Genomic DNA, 24,652 nt, shown 5'->3' on the forward strand with positions numbered 1-24,652 from the left:
TTTCATCGATCGGCTGTATTGACCTGAAATTGAATCTGTTTATGTTAATATCGCTGCTCTGATGGGTTTCGTTCTGGATTTTTAGCAGTGTCAGAATCCTTAACTACAGAAAAACGCATGGCTCAGTGAGGAAGACTGTGAAGGGCAAATCCTTGTCTCATGCAGTAAGAGGGTTGCTGTGGGCTCAATAAAAGGTTTAATGATTGTTGCACCCCTCAACAGATGTGTTCATTTGTATTCACACTGCAGTCTTCCTCTGTGTATCCTGTTTTAGAGTGCTTAATGTTGTCAAATGATTAAGTAGTCTTGAAGAGATGAAAGACCCTGTTTGGACAGGCTTTCCATAGCTCAGTTGCTCAGAATGGCTTCCACTGATTTCTTGGCTGTGATGTAAAGAAAAAACATTTTTATTTGATTTATGTAATGAGCAATTGTATTGTATATACACTGAGCATATCTTCAGCATTTTGTGGAAGCAGCTTAATTTGTTTTCTTTTTGTTTGTTCACTGTTTGGCATCAGGTGGAACTAATATTCCTTTTTATTTTTCTGATACACATAAAAAATAGTCGTTTGCGAGAAACCATATCATTATCATATCATTGCTGATTCTTGTTTTCTTTGCCCTTGTTTTGCAGAATAAAGAATGGCTATGCTTAAACTGCCAGACGCAGAGGGCTTTATCAGGAAGCTTGGGAGATATTCCAGGTCCCGCGGCCCAGCCCATGGGATCCCCCCGGCTATCTGCTCCAGCCAATCAGCAACCACCTCAGCAGAAAATACCCAATCAACTTTCAGGGCCGAGGACCATAGGTCCTCAACAGCAACAGAAACCATCGGGTCCCCAAGTAAGTGGCCCTCTCTCAAATGTCAAACAAGCTGGGCCTACCCCTCAAACCAAGGCGCTTAGCCAAACTTCTCCTCAAACCAAGGGTTCAGCTCAGCCACCCTCCCAAGCTAAGAGTCAAGCACAACCCTCAGCTCAGAGTAAGGGACCTGCACAAGTTAAAGGTCCTAACCAGTCACATGCTCAAAGTAAGCCCCCCACACAACCTGCTAACCAAACGAAGGGTCCAAGTCAAGCCAAAGGGCTGACTCAGATGAAAGGATCTGCTCAGCCCTCTGCTCAGACTAAGGGCCCTTCTCATCCATCTGGTGCCAAGGCTTCATCTGGCCCTGGTAAAGCTACACCTAACCATACCAAGCCCGCCACCCCTTCCAAAACAGTACCTACTCAGTCTAAACCCACAGGTAACAACCAGGCCCGCAAACAGCCACAAAGCCAGGAGAAGACTAAAGTCACATCTAAATCTCTTAAAGAAGACGTCAAAGCCTCACCAAAGAAGGCGTTGTCAGAGACTGTCACTACTCCACAAGACATGAAGATAGCTGAAGATGCACAGAAGTCAAGACACCATGAAGTGAGCTACCTGCAACTTCTTCGCCTTCACCTGTTACTCTTGATTCATCATTTCGATTATATTTTGCTCCATTCCAGTGGCTGGAACCACTTCTGTGAATCATTGCATTTTTTTTTTTTTTTTTGTATTTTTTTATTGGACTAATTCTGTTATTTTTTAGTTTTGTTCCTTTTTTGACAATCCTCCTTTCCATCACTCCACCATCATAAGTTTTGTTATGTTATGTCATGTTAATCCTTAGTTTAAGTTAGTCAATTATTGTCAACTTGTACTGTTATTACTTATACACTAGTATTGAGTTTTTTATGTTTTAATTAAAACACCATCATACCGTTAGTAAACATGCTTCCTACCAGTGAATTCCTCTTCATTATCACAATCTCCTTATTTTCACCATGTTCATATTTGTAATATTTAACATCAGCAATATCATCATCATCATGTTATCATCACAATCCCTATCTTCATCATCATTGCTTCAAAAAAAACTTTTATTTTTTTAGCCTGCTCCTTCATTTTTCTGCTTTGCTTTAGACAATTGTTTATAACAAATGCAAGCTTTTTGTGTTATGTCACGATTCGTGATGATTTTCAAGCATTCCAAGCATGTTCGTTATTCTTCAACGGTTCGAAGAATGCAATGGAGAATGCGTCAAAGACGGCAAACCCGCATGTAACCAAATGACATTTGTCTGTAAATCTTTGTATGTTCAACTGTCTGTAATATTCACTTTGTGTAAGTGTATAAATCCATCTGTGTGCACATAACACTGAAAGGGAAACTCAACTCAAATCACTATTAATTCATAATATGGTTTAAAAACACATTACCAAAACTGAAAATGAAATCTTAATTAAAAAAAAAAAAAGTAATGAACTGTAAAAATTTGGGTTGATTTTAGCCTGAGGTGTTAAAATGTCTTGTTGGTTATTTCCAATGTATTAATCTCTAAATCATACTATTAGAGACTGTTTCATGTGTAATACATGTAATAAATTAATTTTATTCCCAATCATCTAAAAATACTCATAAAAATGTCAGTACTGATGAGCTGGATGAAAAAGTGGGATGTAATAACTTGTAACAGACCTTCAATAAGTTAATCATAAATGTCTTTATTTGGTTTCTGACCCCTCTTCCCCTTCTCTCTTTCTTTAGGATAACAACAAATCCAGTATGCAGAGTTTAAGTGACACTGGGTACTCTTCAGATGGGATCTCCAGCTCTCAGGGGGAAATTATAGGTCAAATTCGAGAAGACGGAGTTAAGCTCAGTGAAAGGGGTGCATCAATCCCCTCAGAAATCACCAAATTGGAGAGCTCCATGAAACCTCTGCTTGAGTCAAAGACTACATCAGACCAGAAGCACAGGCCTCATTCACTTTCTGTAGGACAAGAGCGGGACTACAGTCCTGATAATGATTCAGCAAGGGATGAATCAGAGGATGACCTCAGTTGTAAGCTTCGACATGATTATGTGGAAGACAGCAGTGAAAGTGGTCTCTCGCCATTGCCAGTAAGACAAAAGAAGTCCCATAAAGATTTAACAGATGAAGAATACATGAGGAGGCAGATTATGGAGATGAGTGCTGATGAGGAAGAATTAGAAGAGTACGGGAACCAGAAAAACAAAAAGCCTCATAAAACCAGTGGAGATTTAAGCAAAGAGAGAAGAAGGCTTTCTCACCAGTCTAATAGTTTTGAAGATGACACAAAGGCATCTGAGGGTGCTTATAAGGCAAATGACGAGGAGGATGTTGTTATGGCTGGAGGCCTTCGGCGTTTTAAGACCATTGAGCTGAATAACACCAACAGCTACAATCGAGACATTGAGCTGAGCACTGAGCATGATCTACGAGAACCAGAGCTAGAGATGGAGAGTCTGACTGGCTCACCAGAAGAGCGGTCTAAAGGAGAATATTCATCCACTTTACCTGCCACCACTCCCAGCTACACCTCTGGAACATCCCCCACCTCTGTGTCATCCATGGAAGATGACAGTGACAGCAGCCCAAGTCGAAGGGCACGACTTGAGGAGGCGAAGCAGCAGAGGAAGGCTCGACATCGGTCCCACGGGCCACTGCTGCCCACTATAGAGGACTCATCTGAGGAGGATGAGCTCAGAGAGGAGGAAGAACTACTCAGAGAACAGGAGCAGATGAGAGATCTAGAGCAGCAGAGGATTAGAAGTACTGCTCGGAAAACAAAGAGGGATAAAGAGGAGCTACGAGCACAAAGACGCAGAGAAAGGTCCAAAACTCCCCCTAGTAATCTTTCTCCTATTGAGGATGCATCCCCGACAGAGGAGTTGAGACAGGCTGCTGAGATGGAGGAGCTCCACAGGTCATCATGCTCTGAATACTCACCCTCTATGGACTCAGAGGCAGAAGGTTTTGAAATGATTGGTGGAAAACTGTACAAATCAGGAAAAGAATTTAACCTACCAACCTTTACATCACTTTACTCTCCAACAGAAAAGACATCAGCGATGTCACCGTCTGATAAAACTTTAAAAAGTGCAGAGGAGGTTTATGAGGAGATGATGAGGAAAGCACAACTCATGCAGAAGCAGGGACAGGCAGCTAATCAGCAGAAAGGTGCCTCTCAGGCAGATGGTGGACAGCGTCTTGAGGCTGGAACTTCTCTTACCCCTGGCTCAAGTCCAACACAGGTTACTGCACCTATGTCCTTCTCTGCAGCAGGCGGTGATCCAAGAGTTGCAGGTATTCATGCTGCACAGCATCTGTCAAAAGAAACACAGAACAGAATGTTGACACAGAGTGCCAAAATTGAAGGCGTTGTTGGAGTTGCCACAACCAAAGCCCAAATGAGTCAGGCTGCCCAGACTCGACAAGCAGGTAGCACAGTGCCTGCTGGCAGCAGAGCAGGCTCACAAAGGCCAACACAAGCAACCCCTGACTCTGGATCATCCTCCCTGACCTCCAAAGTTTTTTCCCTTTTCAAAGGTCCTAGCCCCCCAGTTTCCCCCACTACCTCCCCAACACAAAGCCCAACTCATACACCATCTGTGCGACCCACTAGTGGTAGTGGCAGGCAGTTGCCATCTTTACCTGCTGGTGCTTCATCTGCAGCACCATCTCATGGAGCTCAGGCACCTCAGAGGACAATGTCCCCACGTCTTACACGGCAGCAGTCCTCTCAAGATTCACCAGTGATGGTAATAACGTTGGGTTCTGAAACATCTAGTCCTGCCAAGCCACATACTGTAAATTCCTCCACTTCTCCACTGTCATCACCTACACAGGCAACTTGCAAAACATTGTATAGCTCTCAGCCCCATTCAGCAAGTTCTCCAACATCACCACAAATCCATCACTCTCAACAGCCCCTGAAACATTCCTCTCAGATGCTCCAAAATAATGAAAAGGTAAATGTTGGCATTAGTGCTGTGACCACAAGTGTACAAAGTCGTGGATCTATGGAAAATATCTCTCTTTGTAAAATATCAAATATTCCAGGTACTTCGAATGTTGTGGGTCAGAGCCAAACTCTTTCAGGCACTAAAATTGTAGATCTGAGAGCTCCACTGAGGGCAGCTCCCATTATAATGACAGACCAGGGCATGGATCTAACATCCCTTGCCTCTGACACAAGACGATACTCTTTAGGAGCAGAGCAGACATCTGGTAGACACACAGCAGTGCAGCCTCTTATTATGAATCTAAATGCACAAGAGCAACCACATGTATCTGTATCAACACCGACAACAGTGAGTGTCACAGTCACAGGCTCAATGTTTATGTCACAACCCAAACAGCCAGTCGTGTATGGAGATCCTTTGCAAAACCGTGTGGATCTGGGGCAAGGTGTTGGATCAGCTGTTTGTTTAACCCAGACTAAGCCTTCAATTACTGACCCATCTATTCCCAAAATTGATGCTTGCCTTGAAAATCTTGGCATACAGCAGCAGCAACTGCAGTTACAGCAGCAGAAGCTTCTGCAGCAGCAACAGCTTCTTGAGCAGCAGCTCCAGCAGCACCAACAGCAATCCTCTTTTGCCCGCTACAATTTAGCTAATCAGGTGCAGCCACTGTTGATGAAAAAAGACCTTGTAGTGACCCAGACAACCAGTGCCCATCCTGTAGTGACTGCTAGTGCCATACCTAGAGTATCCCCTCTGGCTCCACCATCAGTGTCTGGGGCTTCTACTTCTGGCGTACCCCATGAAATGTATGGTGGAGTTGCCTTAGAGCTAAAAAACAAACCAACGGTAATTAACTTGTCCACAGGTAAACCCCATGTTATGATGGTGCAACTTGATGAGAGTAACTCATCACAAGGTGGCACAGTGACTCAATTGGTAAAACGAGAGGAGCAGCCTTCTGCTCCTCCTCCCCCACCTCAGGTTTTGGATCTAACTGGACAGATCAAACCAGAAAACCAAGTGGCTTGCTGTGATGTTGTTTACAAACTGCCCTTTGCTGGTTCCTGTTCAGGGTCATTCTCTCAGAAACCTACCACGGTCTCCTCAGATATAAATCCCACCTCTGAAACCTCTCCAGCAGCCCACCCCCCCCACCCACCACATCACAGTGTCAGCCAACAACAACATCAGCCTCCAGTTACACAAGGACTGACAGAGGAACATAAACCTTATCACCCACCTGTACTCCCCTTAGGAAAAATACAGCCCTCAATGTCTGATACTAATCTACCTTCCATGACCGATGCAGGTCACTATCCAAATAATGTCCAAGGGGGTCTGGCAGTCGATCTTAGCAGTATGAATCAGGCTTATGATGGTGGATACCTTGGCATGGGAGCACAATATGGTTCTTACACAGACTTGCGTCACCAGGGAGATTTTGTAGGGCCCTCATTACCCCTTCGCCGATATGGCTCCATGTCAAATATCAGTTCTGACTATGCCTATGGTTCACAGGACCCAGCAGTATCACAGGACTCTAATCTAGCTCAGTACAGTGCAACTACTGCCAGAGAGATCAGTCGCATGTGTGCAGCTCTTAACACTGTCGACCAGTTTGGAAGCCGCTATGGAAATAACCCTGATCTGATGGCATATGGAGCTGGAAGGGGTGGACCTTTAGCAAGACTAAATCTCCAGCAAAGCTTAGCATCAATAAGAGCAAATTTAATTTATGGACCAGATGGAAGACCAACAGCAAATGGTCAAACCCTAACAAATCTTATAAATGCTAGACAAGCAAGTATACGCGCCTTGTACCCTGCTGCTATGAGAGGAGGTGATGGCATGATATATTCCACTATAAATACTCCCATAGCTTCAACCTTGCCAATTACAACACAACCTGCTCCTGTCCTGCGCCCCATGCCAAGGGGAATTTACAGACCATACCCTACAGGTGTAACTGCTGTACCTTTGGCTAGTCTGACCAGGTTGCCTCAAGTTACTCCCAGGATGCCTCTGTCTACTCAAGGACCATATTCTTACCCCCCTCCAAACCAATATCCTACTTCAGCCACACCATCAGGAAGTGCTCCTGCAGTAAGCAGCTCACACCAGGAAACGCCAGTTTACCTTGGAAAGCCTTTAACAGTAGCTGCACAAACAGCTGCAACTATTCCACCAACTAAGCCTGCAGCACACCTTGGGGCACAAAATATACCTACATCTGGTGTGCAAACCACAGCAGATGAGCAAATAGATCCCACTCATCTTACCTCAAAGAGTATTACACCTCTTTCTCAAATGCAAGGACAACCTCCAACTGTCCAGCCAGTGCAGGCTCAGATGTCACAGCAGTTACCTACTCAAACTGAACCTTTATCTTTAACTCAAACCCAGCCTCAAGCTCAACCCATCAGTCAGCCTCAGCCATTAGTTCTTCCGCAAGGCCAGTCACAAACAACACCAAGTTCTAAACTTTCTCCTCCCATGGATGCACAGAAAGGTAAGGAAGATGAGAGACTGAGCCAGCAGCAAGAGCACATGCTGCAGATGGAGCGAGAACGAGTCGAACTAGAGAAATTACGCCAGCTGCGCCTACAAGAGGAGCTTGAAAGAGATCGTATGGAGCTTCAGCGTCACAGAGAAAAAGAACAGCTACTTGTCCAGCGGGAGATTCAAGAACTGCAGACAATCAAACAGCAAGTCCTACAGCAACAGCAAGCAGAGAGGGAGACACAGCTTATTATGCAAAGAGAACAACTGGCCCAGCAGCGAATGCAACTTGAACAAATTCAGTCTCTGCAGCAGCAGCTCCAACAGCAGTTGGAGGAGCAGAAAAGGCAAAAGACAGCAGCAGTGGAAGCAGCAGCGGCCGCAGCAGCAGCTGAAGCAGCAGCTGCCTCAGCTGCAGCTGCAGCAGCAGCAACATCCGCCCAAAGTGCTATACAAGGGGTAGTTGTTGGAGGAGGGGCCCCTCAGGGGTTCATTATCTGTGACCAGAGTGGTAGAGTCATTCAACAAGATGGACAGAGTGTTCAATTTTGGCAGGATGGACAAGTTGTCCAAGCAGTAGTTGCTGCTCGACCTATCCAAAGCTCTGCCTCTGAAATGTCTTTGAGGAGCAGCGACAAACAGGCAGATTCTAAGATCATGAAGAAGCAAAATTCAATGCCTCGATTGAGGGATGGCTCAGAGGAGGACTCAGTGAAAAGAATTACAGACAGCTGCGTACAAACAGATGACGAGGATGGAGAGGACAGATTCATGAACAGACGTAGGAGAACAAGGCGTATTGCAGACTGCAGTGTGCAGACTGATGAGGAAGACCAGGGTGAATGGGACCAGCAGCCAGTACGGCGCAGGCGATCCCGGGCATCAAAACACTCTGAATCCAGCGGTGAGGCTAAATCTGATAGTTCATCAAAGGTGGCTTCTTCAAGTATAGCTATTCAAACAACTAATGACTCATCATGCCAAACAGAGCCAGACCAACTGGGCAGGGTTTCCCCTGCAATACATATTACCATGGCAGAGACCTCAAAGGTTGACCTGTTACATTATATAGCAGCTCCTGAAAGGACTCACAAAGGAGAGAGTCTAGCCTGCCAGACGGAACCAGAGTCTCATTCTCAGGGAGTAGTCGCACCTCAACTGAGCGTCCCTACAACTATCAGCCCATATTCAACAAGTCTGCATATAGTAGGTGGGAACACATCTGACCCAACATTGCAAAGACTCCAAGGAGTTGCTAAGTTTGAAAGGAGAAAACCAGACCCTCTGGAAATCGGCTATCAACAGCAACAAAATGAGTCTTCATCTCGCCAGCCCCCCAAATCTCCACAGGTATTATACTCGCCGGTATCTCCGCTGTCTCCTCATCGCATGTTGGAGACCACATTTGCCTCCCAAGAGAAGCTTAACAAGGCCCACGTTACACCACAACAGAAGGCCTTTACAGCTGAATCTCCTCAGCGCCACCAGACGCTGCCAAGACCCATAAAGAGTGTGCAGCGTTCCATGTCGGATCCAAAGCCTCTCAGCCCTACATCAGAGGACCCTGCCAAGAACAGGTTCTCCCCATATCATCAGCAAGCTGTGTCCAACAGTCAGGTAAAAAAAAAAAAAGAAAAGAAAAATTATTATCATTTGTTTCCACAGAATTTATTAGGTATATTTGTCTTATGAGCATATTTTTATAATAATAATAATAATAATAATAATAATAAAAAAGAAATGTAAATTTTGTCTAATTCAGATATTTAGTATCGCCATAAAATTAATGTCAAACAAATATTTAATTTATAGTACAAAACAATAAAGAAAAAAAAAAAAAACAACACATTTACAATAGTGGATTACAAATTGAAAATAAATCTCCTAAAATATAAAATAATTTTTCTCTAAAATTTATTTTAGTCTGTGCCCAACATCCTAAATACTTTTCTATTTACACAAAACTTGTCTTTTTAGTAGCTATGAATGGAAAAATCTAAATGTGCATAAATACAGTGGTATATGTAATTTTCTTTGGATGGCTGCAGATAATAGCACAGGATCTGGCACTGAGAAAGAAGTGACAGAATGTTCTCATAAGAGCAGCTGGCCATGCCAGAAAAGCATCTCTGCTGTATCCCCTCCCCTTATCTCCCCCATTTACTTTCTCAGTCTGTTACTTTCTCTCACACTGTCCTCCTGCCATGACTTCTATAACTGGAAAACCCCTAAAGTGCTGCCAGGGGGGCACGCAATATGACCGAATCCTGGTGCTGCTTCGCTGTCTTCCTGATTGTTAGCAGCTGGTCAAAGTAAATTAACACTCTGCACTAAGGACCAAAATTAGTCTGAGAAGCGTTCCATGCATTTGTGTCTCCAGTCCGTTGCGTTAGTGTTTAATACGTGACTCTCTTTTGGATACCTGATAAAATCACTATGGATCTACCCAACACAACCTTTTTGTAAGTAACACACTAGCATAAATGTTTTTTTTAATTATATTTTATTTTTAGAGTTAGTCTTTTTCTTGCTTGCATGCCATGCATAAATATTCATGTAACAGACTGGTTACTGCAGACATCTCTTCAAAAGAGTATTGTAGGATTTAGGGGATGAACCAAATAAAAGGCAAAGGCTTCACTTTAATCTCATGTTTTTGTCAGTTTGTAGGTTTATATTCACATTTATTTAACTGCTTAAACACACACATGGGTAATATGTGTTTTAATAAAAAATCATGACATAGAGATTTATCTGCCCAACATTCATAAAATTGTATATGTATTCCAAATAGCACAACAATTCTGGTCAGTAATACTGGTAAAATATCTGACTAATGCTTTACATTGCTTTGAACGTCACCCCTATAATAAGTAACATGATTCAGTTGTACCTCTGTGTGGATATAATGTGCATATATTTCTCTGTGCTAATTGGGTATAAAATTTAAAATATTAGTTTGTGACTTTAGCTTCACTGAAAGACTTTATTCACTATAATAGAATCAGCTAAATATTTGAGTTGTAGTTATAATGTAGTCATACTATATAGCTCATTTAATTTCAAGTATCCTGAAATTAAAACAGATCTTACAAAATAACTTATATCTTAGTGATAAGATGGAAAAAGTGTGAATAACTAGCACACAGTAATGAGTTTGATTTACATAAACAGATTCTGTTTATAGCTCAGTATTTGCTGATGTGTCTCTGCCTCTCCTAGCAGATGGCCTCCCTGCAGCAGCAGCAGAACTCTCTGATGAGGAAAGTAAAGAGGACTCTTCCCAGCCCCCCTCCAGAGGAAACTCCACTCCCTATTGTTACCCCAGCACAAATGTACAGTTCTCCTGGCATGCCACAGAGGGTCCTTTCGAGACCTGCTCAGGGAGTCACCAAGGCTGGCCTTTTGAATGAATTAAAAGCTGTGGAGCAAGAGTCATCAAAGCTTCGTAAGCAGCAAGCCGAACTGGAAGAGGAGGAGAAAGAGATCGATGCAAAGCTGCGCTATTTGGAGCTGGGCATCACTCAGCGAAAAGAGACCATGGTGAAGGAAAGGGAGAGGAGAGAGTTGGCCTATTTGCGATGTATGGGTGATGCCCGTGACTACATGTCAGACAGTGAGCTTAATAATCTCAGGATGGCAGCTGCAACTGGAACATATGATGCTAATGGTTTGCTGACAAGGCCTAGCACGGCACCGCTGAGTCAGTTTGCCAATGACCTCAATGCAGCCCCTCAGTATCCCTCAACTTCATCTTATATGTCATATCCATACCCCCAAAGTCAACCCTCAACACAGCAGCCAGTTCCTGCTTATCAACAGATAGGTTTCCAACCTCCTCAGTATCCATCATCTTCTGCACCCCAGCCTGGAACATTCCAGCCCCATCCCCCTCCTGGTCCTGGATTCCAGAATCAGGGAACCTATTCTTCCCGTATGTATGCCCAGTCCTCCTATCAGACAGACGTTGGCATGCAGCAGCATGGTCACCAGGGCTTCCATTCACCTGGTCAGCCTATGCCAGGACAAAGCCTTCCTTACCCCAGCCATAATTCCTACCAACCTGGTCTACCCTACCAGCCCCAGGCAGAGATCCTTACAGTCCATCAAAGACCCAGACAAACTTCTTTGGCAGATCTTGAACAAAAACTTCCCACTAACTATGAAGTCATCAGCAACCCAGCAGTTTCAGTGGCCACATCAGCTCCAGATTCAAACTTTGGTTCAGCTTATAGCAATGCTTATGGACAATACCGCCCCCCTGAGCCTGGCCTGACTCACTCTGTGGACAGCCCCACCTCTGCTTATGCTTCAGATGGTCTCTATACCTCCAATTTGGAGCAGAATATTCCCAGGAACTATGTGATGATTGATGACATCAGTGAGCTAACAAAAGACAACACTGGTCAACCCACTGATGCTATGGGTCATCCTGTTGGAGGGCGGTATCGCAGTGAGAATGGCCCTGCTCGAGGAACTGCTTATGATGAGCCTGTTGATGCTTATGGCAGACCTACAGGTTCAGCTGGTTACCAGAGTACAGTGGACAGTCGTACCAGCACCACTGTGAGTGGAGGCTCACCTTATTACTATGATGATTATAAACACACATCACGTTCTGGTAGCCACAAACTCACATCCAAGAATCTTGCTCCAGCTGTCGTCTCCTCTAAACGTAGCAAGCACAGGAAGCAGGGAATGGAACAGAAGATTTCTAAATTCTCTCCTATTGAGGAAGCCCGAGATGTGGAGTCTGACCTTGCTTCTTACACGATGACAACATCAACAGGGGGCTCCTGTACAGTTGTGTCAAGATCCAAGAAACTTCAGGATGACGGCACCTATGGAATGAAGAAAAATGCGTATGACCAACAGAGATATTATGGCACCAGTCGGGACGGTCTGGAGGAGGAGGAGCGCATGTACAGCTCTGGTAGGTCCAGGTCCACTGGATATGGTATGGACAAGATTTCATCCAGAGATGCCACAGGCCATCGCAGTAAATCTTATGAAAGAGATGCCATGGAGCGGTCTCAGAGAAGCAGCCGCAGTGGAAGACCTCCCATGCGTCAGAATTCAGAGGAAGAGAGCCCACTCAGTCCTGTTGGGAAGCCTGTAGGTGTGGGAAGAGGCTCTGTTATTTCAGAGGCCCACGATGTGAGAAACCAGTATGGCTCCAGCCATTCACTGCCAGATGTACAGGATCACCACAAGAAGGACCTTCCCAGAAGTCATGTCTATAAACCAGATGATCCTTATCTCGTAGATGACATGCACTGTGCTGTATCTGACAGTGAAGGTAACTGGTGCTGAATTATCTGTGCTGTATTTTGCGCCTCTTACATTTAAAGTGAAAAGACTGCATGCCGAGAGTGGAGGAAATCTTCATTTTTTCCCTGTTTTTATATATTTTTATGCTCCCTTTATAAGCCAAACTATTTTATATCTATGATTTGCCTGCATGTTTTTTCCCCCCTTTTTTATCGTTATTTTTTAAATGAGCTCTGCTTTTTATTAATTTTTTATTGATTCCCCAAAAATCTGCATGGCTCTAGAATGTGGAGCATGTTTTCCCACTTCCGCATCAAACTGCATGCTACTCAACTCAGCATATGTAACCAGTTGACTGACAATGTTTGTATTGGTTTTTAAAAAGCATATCATTTGAGCCAAGAAGAGACTGACTGGTTTGAGAAACCCCGGGAGGCCCGCTCTGATCGTTCAAGGCATCATGGAAGTGGAAGTCACTCCTCCACAGGTAGACGTAGTAAACACACATACCATGACTATGAAGAGCCTCCAGAGGAATACTGTCAACAGGACGAGTACAACCAACAACGCCACTCCTCCTCCACACCACGGGACCACCGTCATCATGGCAGCAGCTCTGGCAGACACAGCTCTTCTCGTCACACCTCAGAAGAACCCAGGTCTTCACGTTCTTCAAGGTCGCACCCCAAAGACCCATCTGGCCGCTCTGATGGCAGGAGCTCCTCATCTGCTCAGAGAAGGAGTGGAGCAGACTCCCGCTCTGCCCATGACAGCCCTCGAAACTCAGGAGACTTCTCTCGAGAATCAGTTCCTGGTCACCACCATGGCACAGGGGGAAGGAGCCAGAGACCACAAGGGGATCGCACAGCAACCAGGAGACAAGATCCTAATAAACCACAGCAACAGCAGCCCCCTCAGGGCCATGCTGGGCAACAGCGGTCAGGTGGTCAGGGACAGTTTGGGAGACATCCAGGGTCTGAACCACTTGATGGTACCCAACAACCCCAACAGCTGCAGCAGCCACTGCAGCAAGGCCAGACCCCACAAAACACCCAGCCCCCAACAACAACAACAACAACTGCAACTACTGGACCAGCACAGCAGCAGCAGCAGCAGCCCAAATCTGCACAAGCCCCATCACAGGGACGCCAACCAGGAGTAGGATCTGCAGTAGGGCAACCAGCCCCAGCAGTAAGTAGACCCTAACATGGTTTTATTTAACCTGCATGAAAAAATTCTGATGTGTTAGCTCTGTTGGCCGAATATTCCATCTTCTTAATGTAAAAATAAAAAAAGAAAGAAAGAAAGAAAAGTAAAAAAAACAATATATAGCAATGTTGTACTTGTGCTGATATCTGTAGCAGATGTCACTAAAAGAAACAACTGTTCTTTGATAAGAAGAGTGAATAATATAACTTACTTATAAGCACCCCTTAAAATCAACATTATGCTGTTAAAATCCCCTTAGCAAAATGGAATAATGAGAGAATACAACCAATAACACTAAACAGACCTTTGCCCTAACTCATTTATTGTGACTAACAGGCCCACAAGTGATTCCACTGGCAAGTGTTGTGTGGGCCAGAAGTTGACCAGATGCCAGTTGCCATCCTGGCTTAGATTATTGCAAGTCTCCAGTGGGCCACATGTGGTCCAGATGTCAGTTGGCCTGGATGCAGATTACATGGTCCGAATACAGGAAGTCTGCCTGGACATAGATTATGACAATTTATTTGTGGGCCACATCTGGTGATGTGGCTGATGTTGCTAAAATGTGAGTGAACACACTCACATTTAGTCAACACAATAAGTCAAGGTCAGATTTGGGCCAAACAAAACTGTAAATTTTGGCCATATTTGGACCAAACATGTTGTGCTGTCTGATCTATATCTATTTATCCCTTGATTGTGGGACACGACTTTTCACTAACTGAATTACTGCCATTTCTCAGTGTAGCATGGTAATGGCTATAAGTTAAAAAACAACAACATTTTTTTAAAAGAAAAAAAAAGAAAAACAATAAAAACAGCGAGCATTCATTTTTTTTCAATTATATTTTCTTAAGCCAAAGGTGGATCCTACACCTGCAGCAGCTGCCACAGGAATGAAATCCACAATGGGAGTCCCACCAGCACCTCAGCCTACTAAAATAGCCACACCCCCTCTAACAGGCATTGGTAAGTTTAATACCTGCTATTTATTCCATAAAAAACACAGGTTAAACAAAGACATACAGCATGAGATGGATACACTTTTTACATTTTTGCTTAATTAAAAAAAAAATTGCAGGCTCCAAGGCGGCTCCAGTTGGTATCGGGAGCAAGCCAGCAGGTATTGGCAGTGCTGCAGCAGGACAAGCACCTGCAGAAGGGGAAAACGTTCTTACCAAAATCCTACAAGGAGGGGCAGCAGAGCAAGCAGGAAAGCTGGGAGATGGTATGGTCATGGTCTTTAGTTTTTGTTCCAAATGCAGAGTCTGATAATACTCTCAAAATTTATATAGTTCCTTAAATGGATCAGGTTGTTTTTTGACATTTGGCTCTTTCTTTTTTGCTACTCTGACAGCTTTGTCTGGCCTTGGGAAAAAGTTCACCTCATTTTGGTGAACTAAAGAGATGAGGGTAAGTGAAATGTAGTTTTACGTTTGCATAAATGATCTATTAAGGAAACAACTGTTTATTTACTTAAAGTGGCAAAAAGCATGACTGGCCTTCTTTTTTTTTCTTCAAGCTTTTGTTTAGTTTTTGAGGTTGAAACCACTGCATTCATTTGTTTGATTTTATTTTATAGTGTGTAATTATTATTATTAGTATTATTATTTTTGTCTCTTATTTGTTTTTTAACTGTGTAATTTTGTAACAGTTATATTTGCTGTTTCCTGTGTTGGCCAGGACTCCCTTGATTAAGAGGTTCTTAATTTTCCTGGTTATATAAAGATTAAATAAGAAAAAAAAAGGAAGTCTCAAATCAACTGTTTGTTTTCTTACTGTTTTTTCAGGGTATATAGTGGTGAAAAGAGATGGATTGGTTGCTTTGTACTGGAAAAACCTATGAAACCTTATTTGAATACACTTCACATCACACAGGATGCAGAAGAAGAGAGATCCTGAGTGCAACAGTAAGAATAAATACTTGTTTTATTTGTTTTTGTTTTCTTTAAAGCATTTGTTCTTAAACGGTTGTGCTATTGAAGAAAACTGTTTAACATTTTGTAACTTTAGTGCCACGTTGAAATTAACAGTAACTTGTTGAGCTTTAGAAAACGTTCATCCCAAAGGTTTTACCTTTACCTCGTTTGAGTTAACAGATGCACCAAGACTCCAAAGGCTGTCACATTTGGCCTCATGTATTAATGTTGTATCAGCTGTAAATTAACATAGATTAGCAGAGACCATGTCTGCATAATGAGAAGAATCAGGTGAAGTGATGACTCATTAAATACTGTGACTCTGTACCTTTCTTTTCCCCCAAATTACTAAGCAGAGCTGGAATCAAAGGATGCCTTGTCAGCACTGAATTCCCCAGACATGGGTATACGATTGAAGTGAATTAAATAAGGGGGATCGCTTTGTCAGCAGGCTGTTACAAGACATGAGCAGGGGGTTGAAGAGGCTTGAAAGTAAGTGGATGCTTGGACAGAACTACAGTCCAAGAATGATGATGGCTGAGATGACGGATTCCTCATTAAATGAGTAGTAAGTGATCTCTGAGTGTGCATGTATATATATGCATGTGCAGTTAGATTACTTGATAACTAAATGTAGTTATCCTGTTTTGTGTTGTTTTGTGTTTGTGTGTGTGTGTGTGTGTGTGTGTCTTTTTTAGTATCATTTCACTAATTAGTGAACTAATGGCAAAGTGATAAAAGTTAGAGTCTGCTTGAAACTTATGCTACAGAGGTGAGAAGCCACAGCCTAGAAAACAGAAGGACAGCAGTATAATGGTTTAACCTCTGACTCTGCACACCTTCAATAATCTGGACCAACACAACATGCTATAATTAGCCTAAGAAAGCTAACCACGGCTTGGCTTTAATGTCACACACGCAAAGGCACACAGGGACAATATGCAGCACGTGTGGGCACTCAGAAATATAACTCATGGTAGGCATCATCACATGGAAGAATGAACAATTTCTACTCAATGGAGCAGAACTGCTGAAGTGAAAAAACAAACATTTTTCAGTGGACTTTATTTAGCTTCTATCAAAACATGCTGTGAGTGAGGAACTTAAAGCACATTTTAATGATGATGTCATATATTTAGCTGTTGTTCTGTCTATCTGGGTTAATATTTTGTGTCGTCGTGTCTGTGTGTGGCCAATCTGAAGACTCAGAGAGGAAATGTAGCGATAAAAAAGACTCAGTGGCTCAGTGGATTACAGCCAAAACCAGCAGGGCTTGTACAGGTTGAAGCATTCTGCAGAGTGGAGTATGGCTGGCTGAGCTGTGACGTTGCATAGGGCTTTTGTCTGTGTAATGTGATGCTTTTTTGTATAAAGACTTACATGTTTTAAAATGATTTTTAAAGACATTTTCATGAAGGTTATTTTTTATTCTTATGATTTATAAAGAAGCATTAAATTTGTGTTTACATCTGATTTATTGATTCAGTGTTTTAATTAAAAATGATTAATTTACTCCAACTTTCAAATCTTCACTTTCTTTCAGGTCGATAGTTAGGATGCAGTGAAGTGGAAAGGGAAAGGAGCAGTGTTTCTCCTCATCCTCCTGGGATCTGTGAGACTGTACAAGCCCCGCTAACTGAGCCAGATGGATATCATGAGAGAAATTCAGCGTGTTTAGCCATGCGTGTCCCCTCTTTGAAACAGCTCAATAAAGGAAGCCTCACAGCGCCCTCTTCAGAGATTATAATGCAATACCACTCGTGTCTGAGGAGTACACTTTGCACAAGGATTTTGATTCTACTTTGATTTCTTCAGAGTATTTTCATGCAAAAAACACAAGGAAAAAAAAAGAAAGATTTCATAGGTTTTCCTTGTACTGAACAGACCAATCTTAGTCCACAATGATAAAACTTACTTGGAACAGACTAGGCGTATCACAGCAATGACAACTAACCTGGCGATTCCACTAAAATCCTTGAATGCTTGGTTTCTCTGGTCTCCACAGTACATTCCAGTATAGGGAATTTGACCCTTTCTTTGAATGTGTTTTAGTTTCTCGTCTTTTCATTTCAGTGTGTACAGAATGCATTGTGTAAATGTGGACATGAGAATGCATGTACAAATGAAAAACTGAAAAAAAGCCCATATCAGTGCTTTTCACCACCCAAAAGATGCCGCTGCTCATTAGTTTTTGGAGAAGGGAATCAATACCAGCGTGCCCACAAGTGTTCACAGAGGTGAAACAAGATTCACAGAGGTGACAGGACCAAATGAAAGAGTGGCCGCGGCTCTGTATTAGCCATCGCAAAGCCATCATTATTGTCTGCCCCAGAGTCTTCTGGGACTGTATCCTTTTTTTTTTTCTCTCATCTTTAAGTTGTTTTTTTGTTGTTGTTGTTGTTGTTTTCTTTTCATTTATGCCTGATATTCAGTGAATGGAAGAGCCTTATTCAGTACGTTTTTACTTGTATACCTCATGTTTTAAAACGTCCATATCGTCATGAATTTCTTTTTACACTGTAAACTATTGTATGTACATAAAACAAATCAGAGATCAAATATGTAAATTTGTCTTTGTGTATTTAATGAATCACTCTCCAGTGACTTTATTTTTTCTTTTTGCTGTTGTTATGTGTTTTTTTTTTTTCTTTGGTAAAACTTTATATTTTTCACTTTGTATTTGTTTGAACCTTTCTTTTCTTGCATCAAATGGTTTGCTTAATGGTTTTTAAAAGCAATAGCATGCAGCAAATGGTATATAGCACAATGATATAAATGTTGCAATTAGTGATGGGAAATATCAAACACTTCTGTCGATAAATAGCTGTAATACAACTTGTCAGAGGGTTTACAACTACAGTACCATGTATAGACATGCATGATATGTGCAGATGCATAAGAGCATGCAGACGGGTACGCCCACACTTGCACACATTGTCTATCTTTCTTTCTTTCTCTCTCTCTCTCTTTCTTATATGTGTGTGCATTCTGTACACACACACATATACACACACACACTCTCTCTCTCACACACACACACACATATATATATATATATATATACTTGCAAACATACTGTACACACTTTGAGTTCCATTTCAGAGCCAAGGTTAATTGAGTTCTCACCAAATAGACTTGATAGCCTCCTGCTGATTAATGAGGTTACCAGTTCACTAACAAGCTGGCCCCACTGCCTCTGTTTGTGCAAACACACACACACACACACACACACACACACTCACACTCATGCATACACATACAGGAGAGGAAGAAAGCAATTATCAATTCAAATGTTCTATGCAATGACTCATTTTGAACCTGGAAGTGATTCAGCCTAAAACAGTTTATTATCATCACTGTACTCACGAGAAAACAACAGAATTATGAACTAAAATGATCAAAAAAAGGAAAAAATGGTACTGAAAATGTTTTTACTTAGCAACTTGTCTGTATGAATTTGAATATTGAATATTGAACTAGAATTGTTTTTATTTTCGTGGCATGTTTTGACCCCTCACTCCCTGCATGGGAGACTTGTTGCCAAAGGGTAAACTGTGTAGACTGTCAGTTTTGAATGTCCACCATCATGTTGCTTTGAAGCATGGGTTTGCTTGGCTTTGTCTGGCTGTTTGTGAGCCCTCATTCAGTTGTGCGTTTTGGCTGACCTGGGCTCCTCAGTGTTTGGCTTGCAGTGACTGTCTGTGCTGCTATAAACCTGTGATACAGATGGTCAGCACTTCTCATTAATACGTGTCAATGTACATATTGGGTGTCAGTATAACCTGTGGGGTGAATGGAATGTTTCTATTGGATATTTCATTGTTGATTAAACCCACTCAGCAGCCAAGCCATTTGAAAGGTGCATGATTAGATCTTTTATTCTTGGAAGTTGTACCAGTGTTTAAAAAGAAAAAAAGAAAAAGAACAAAAGAGTAAGGCATGATTTATACCAAGGTTTGCTTAACAAACCTTGACTGTCACTGGCCAATGCAGAGAATATCAATGAGTAAAATGTTCAGCCAGTCATTTACAAATCAGGGCATGTCATTTTGAAAGCACAAGCCTGACTGGTAGCAGTTGCTGCTCGATGAAGCGCAGAAATATGGAGGTTGCGTAACAGTGCCTCGAACCGAGCAGTGTAAGATCTGCATTAGAACAAGGTGGAGGTGCGAAGCGGTCGATACAAGGCACATGAGACAAAACAGCCTTCAGTGCAGCCATGCGGATGAAGAGAGGCAGACAGACACATTCTCACATTCTTACTGTAAATACAACTTCATTCTTATGTACAGCTTTTGAGTTTTGAGTACGGCTTTCATGTGCATCCCCATGCCGTATTTGCTGCCAACTTTTGTGTATAAAAAGAATATTTGTTACTATCACACTAATGAGGATGATGAAACTAATAATGATGATGATTATTATTATTGCATAAGCATAGTGTATGTGGCTGACTTGTATTGACTGTTTACAACAGTGGAGCAAAACTTGTATTCAGAAACATATCCAGTCTCTGTGGAGTTTCTATACATATTGTATTTGTAAAACAACAAGTGCAACAACCTCCATGGCAATTGCAGAGAAAAATGCTTTTGTAACAGGAGGGTTTCAGTTTGGTGGATTTGATCTGAGATGTGGTGAAGGAAAGAAGCAGAAAAAATTGAACTAAAAATCTGGAAAATGTCATTCACTGTTGTAAGTGCAATGGGCAAAATGTCAGTCGTGTATCCATTGTGAAACCTTGTGTTCTATTCAGTGTATTCCTGTAAACAAATAGAGTACATTTTGGTGCATCATGTCAAGTAATGTGAAAATATTGACCCTGCAATTTCCAAACAGAGAAACAAATAAAAAATGAAAAGGAATATCTTGTGATCACTGCATGTAGTCTCTGTGTGAATGTGTGTGTCACCAGTTTCCTCATAGTTTTGACAAAAGACACTTGGTTGGAGGTAAGTTGTGCAGAGGGTTTGCTACTGATAGAGTAGGGAGATCAAGAATAAAACCTCGACAGCAACAAGACTTCAGCTAAGACCAGGCTTTGTGTGCTGAGGTGGTGATGACTTATCCCAGTGTGGGTGGTAGAGAGAGAAAGAAGTGTGAAGATCAGTGTTTGGCATCGGGAGAAACAGAGGTGTGAGTATGAGTGTGTGTCAGAATAAAAAAAAGAAGAAAAATGTTTCTCCTCCAGCTCATGTCTGTTTTACAATAAATGCAAGTGTAAAGCCCCTGTCTTGAGTGACATTGTTGTTCTTAGGCTTCTAATTATGGAAAGATAAATATGTTTCCGTATATGTCTAAATTTGACACCAAATAAAACTAAAGCTATTGCAATTTAAAGTTCATTTAAACATGATTTCATTTGTTTCAGAATTAATGAAATAGTCTGCAAATGAGCTTGTTTTATATGCACATTAGCATCCCAGATATGAGCCGTATCTTAGTATCAAACATCCTGCAAGAAGTCCATTCAGAACCTGAGAAAGCTGTTTATTCTGTGTGTCCAGGCTTTGGATCATCTTCATGCAGCTTTCTTTAGATTCCAGATCATCTCAGCTGCTTTTATTTATAACAGCTAAAAATGATGAGTCTTGTCAGATTTATTTCAATCTCTTGCTTCAAAAGAGTATACCCTTTTCTTAGTTTACCCTCTTACACATCCCTAGTCTTCATTATCTATTGTTCAGTGAAGTGCTTAATTTCAGTGATATTCATGTTTAACAGATTCTCACTTTTGACAAGTGTGCATGATTCGGAGGAGGTTGGAAACCTGCAGCACTGCTCGATGACAAAGGTGAACCTTCCAGGGAAAAGACAATCCATTATACAATTCTGCTCTCCTACATAGTAAGTCACATTCAGCCACATTTGCAGATCTTGACTACCCTCATCTGGTGCGGCACCAAACTGAAGAGAGAAATGAACTTTTAGATTTCAGTGTCAGGTATTCTTAAATAACCCCCAAAATATATAGTAAATAAAACAATAAAACACAGAGCGGTTACACTTAAATTAATTAATGACAAATTAAAGAAAAAAAAAAGATCTTTTACTTATTTTTTCCAAGAAAGTTGGGACCATGGTGGTTAATATCAGGCCATGTTTTACTAGAATTGTCTTATCCAGACAACAGCTTTGTCAGGGAAGGCTGGGAAGAGAGTGCAAAACCACATCCTGTATGTATGACAACAATACAGCTTTGTGGTAGAAAAGTCCAGGTGCTAAAAACATTTGACACATCATGAAACGCTACATATAACAAAGAAGAACCAGGACTTTTGAGCACCCAGAACCCAGACAAGAATGGAAGAAAAATCCTCTCTCATATCAAAGGTCCAGCAGCTGTTGTCCTCAGTCAGAAGCAGATTCTTAAAGTTTGTTGTTAAAAGAAGGGTGGATACTACACAGTAGTAAGACCCTGTCCCAACCTTTTTGAGACATGTTGCTCTCATAAAATTCAAGATGAGCTTATTTTTTCATGAATTAGAAGAATTTCTCTGCATCATAATTTAATATGTTTTATCTGTACCATTATGAATAAAACATTGCTCTATGAGATTTTCAAATCATTGAATTTTACACACGCCCCAATTTTACTGGCACTGGGGTTGTAAAACTGCTCTCCTGTGTGTATTATTACCTCTTTGATTCATGATAAAACATATAAAGCACCGGGTTAAAGCACGCAAACAGAAGCACACAAGCTCTGTTAATTCATTCTGTTTAATAAAAACTTTTAATTTCAGGCATGTTTAATTTTATGCTTAGAATAGCAAAGCAGGAAGATAACTTTCTATAATATAACCCAGTGAAATCATGTAAATGTCGAAGAGACCCTTGCTGCTTTGTCCTTGATCCTAATCCAGACTCATTGGTGGTCTTTTATAATTGGCTGGACTAGACAGTCAAAGAAAGCTGGAAGATGTGAGAGGATTAAAATGAACTTCTACCCAGGCTCCCCGCTAAAAGAAAGTCAATGATTTCTTTAATGAGGTCAGTCTCTGCACTGACCTGCAAATCAAACAATAAAAGATCTTGTGAGTCATGAAAGCCTGAATCATTTTTCCCCCATTATTTTATGTCCATCACATTTTCACCAAAGATTAAGATATGATGACTCTTGAGGGAAATGCTTGTTGGGATTAGAAAGACATTTTTACAAGGCAAACTGCCAGAAACAAAGGTATCGGTAATGAAAGAGGCACTGAACCGCTGCATTATACCATGACCAAGTACACCACAGACTTCCATTATCAGTTTTCAGAAGGGGCAAATGGGGGACTTCATTTTAGATACATAATTTTTGATGAAGACAAAACCTCCACAGAGGTTAAAAGACCTTTAAAATTTTGTTATCAGCTGATTTGACTCATAAAGAAGGTTATAAAACTTAGACTTAAATCAAAGACTTATTGCCGAGTCTTGCAGTCCATCCGGTAGCACTGTCCAGCCTCTTCTGATCCTTCCTACTCACACTATGTTGAAGGTCATTTGCTCAATAGTGTTCTACAGACATTTGTTTAGACAAGTAAACTTGGGCAGAGCAGGTGACTGCTTATATGCTGCAGATGGATTGATCATGTCTTATTATTGTCCTCAGTTAAAAGGTCACTTGACCTTGATGTCCTCAAATTACGGGCATGAAAGTTGACTCATTAACTGTAATTAGGATGCTTGTATTCATTCATTTCCTGTAAGTCGTGATGAGAACCTCAGCCTCTGAGGATGAGCTAGTTATTAACATCAGCAGTGACCTCATAAGGAAAAGTTCATGACTCATCCTTAGGTGATGGGAAACAGAAGAAGAAAGGAGCAGAATACTTATCCCACAAATGATATATCTCCATTGCTACAGTCAAAGTACCCTCACAGATTACTGGAGCATAGCCCTAAATTAGCCTGATTCATTGTGTCATTATTTTATGCTGTAAATGCAACATTTCTAAGACCTGTATTTCCACCTTTCCCCAAAGACTGGGCAAACTAAAACATCTTTATGAAGTAAACAAAGAGATATCCTTAAAGTGACAGAGGAACCACTCAATAAGACTTTGTTGTGTTTTAACTACATTTCAGGAAGCTGGCAGAACTAAAACCCTATCAGCCTTAAATCCAGCTGGCTGTTGAGCAACTAGAAGCCAATGGGACTGAGGGGGTGCTTGCAGCTCAGGTTTTCCTGCCTCACCTGTCACTCACTGTCTCAATCTGCTTGCTTGTGAGTACTGCACTGTCAATACACTCTTTCATAATGAAACAGTCCTTCACCAGGCCTTTAAGTTTCCTAGATGCTTTGTTTATTTATTATCACTGGCTCATTGGAGAATAAAGTATCTAATACTCTAAGATTTCATATAAGCTCATCCTTTTTTTTGTTATTTCTAGCCAAGCCACTGTCATTTTTGTTTTATTGCAGAAAGCTTCATTTCAAATATCACTCTTTTATGTAAAAGTACTACAAAAACATTTCTGACATCTACATTTCAGGGTGTCAGTCATGTTTGTTTTCACTTCTCTGCAAATCTCACATCTCTTGAACTCATTTAGCAAACTTATAGATTAGCTACTATCTATTGATAAATTACTCTGGAATACCAGTATGTCTATCGGTTTGTTTAATTTTCAACTTAATGTTTAATCTATAAAATGTCAGAAAATATCAGAAAATGCCTGTCATTAGTTGGGGGGTGGACTCCGGAGTTCACTATATTGAAATATAGTGAACCAGCTGTCAGAGAAAATAAAGATATTACGTCTTGCTGTAACATGCCAGAAACTGCCTCCAAAAAATGGCAAACAAGCTCCTTTAATAAAGACCATAAAAAACAAAAATTTTAAAACAAGTTAGGGATTGAATAATCAGTTATTTAGGAACACTGGTTGGTTTTTTGGTTGTGAGAAAAACATAATACTGTCAACTACATGATCGGTCTGAAGCAACATGATAGTTGC

General features: G+C 41.5%; 1 protein-coding gene across 1 annotated transcript in view; it reads left to right on the forward strand.

Moving 5' to 3' along the window:
- bsnb (bassoon (presynaptic cytomatrix protein) b) overlaps nt 1–20,578 on the forward strand; it is a 75,001-nt gene extending 54,423 nt beyond the window's left edge. The window contains exons 4-13 of the mRNA XM_041980977.1: nt 638–1,420; nt 2,580–8,921; nt 10,527–12,603; nt 12,961–13,766; nt 14,642–14,753; nt 14,866–15,012; nt 15,142–15,197; nt 15,575–15,694; nt 16,060–16,271; nt 17,247–20,578. Coding sequence (XP_041836911.1) covers nt 638–1,420; nt 2,580–8,921; nt 10,527–12,603; nt 12,961–13,766; nt 14,642–14,753; nt 14,866–15,012; nt 15,142–15,182 — 10,308 coding nt within the window. The 3' untranslated portion in view covers nt 15,183–15,197; nt 15,575–15,694; nt 16,060–16,271; nt 17,247–20,578. The remainder of the gene's footprint in view (nt 1–637; nt 1,421–2,579; nt 8,922–10,526; nt 12,604–12,960; nt 13,767–14,641; nt 14,754–14,865; nt 15,013–15,141; nt 15,198–15,574; nt 15,695–16,059; nt 16,272–17,246) is intronic.
- Nucleotides 20,579–24,652: the final 4,074 nt, after the last annotated feature.

Source organism: Melanotaenia boesemani, chromosome 3 (genome assembly GCF_017639745.1).
Source record: "Melanotaenia boesemani isolate fMelBoe1 chromosome 3, fMelBoe1.pri, whole genome shotgun sequence".
Taxonomy (NCBI): domain Eukaryota; kingdom Metazoa; phylum Chordata; class Actinopteri; order Atheriniformes; family Melanotaeniidae; genus Melanotaenia; species Melanotaenia boesemani.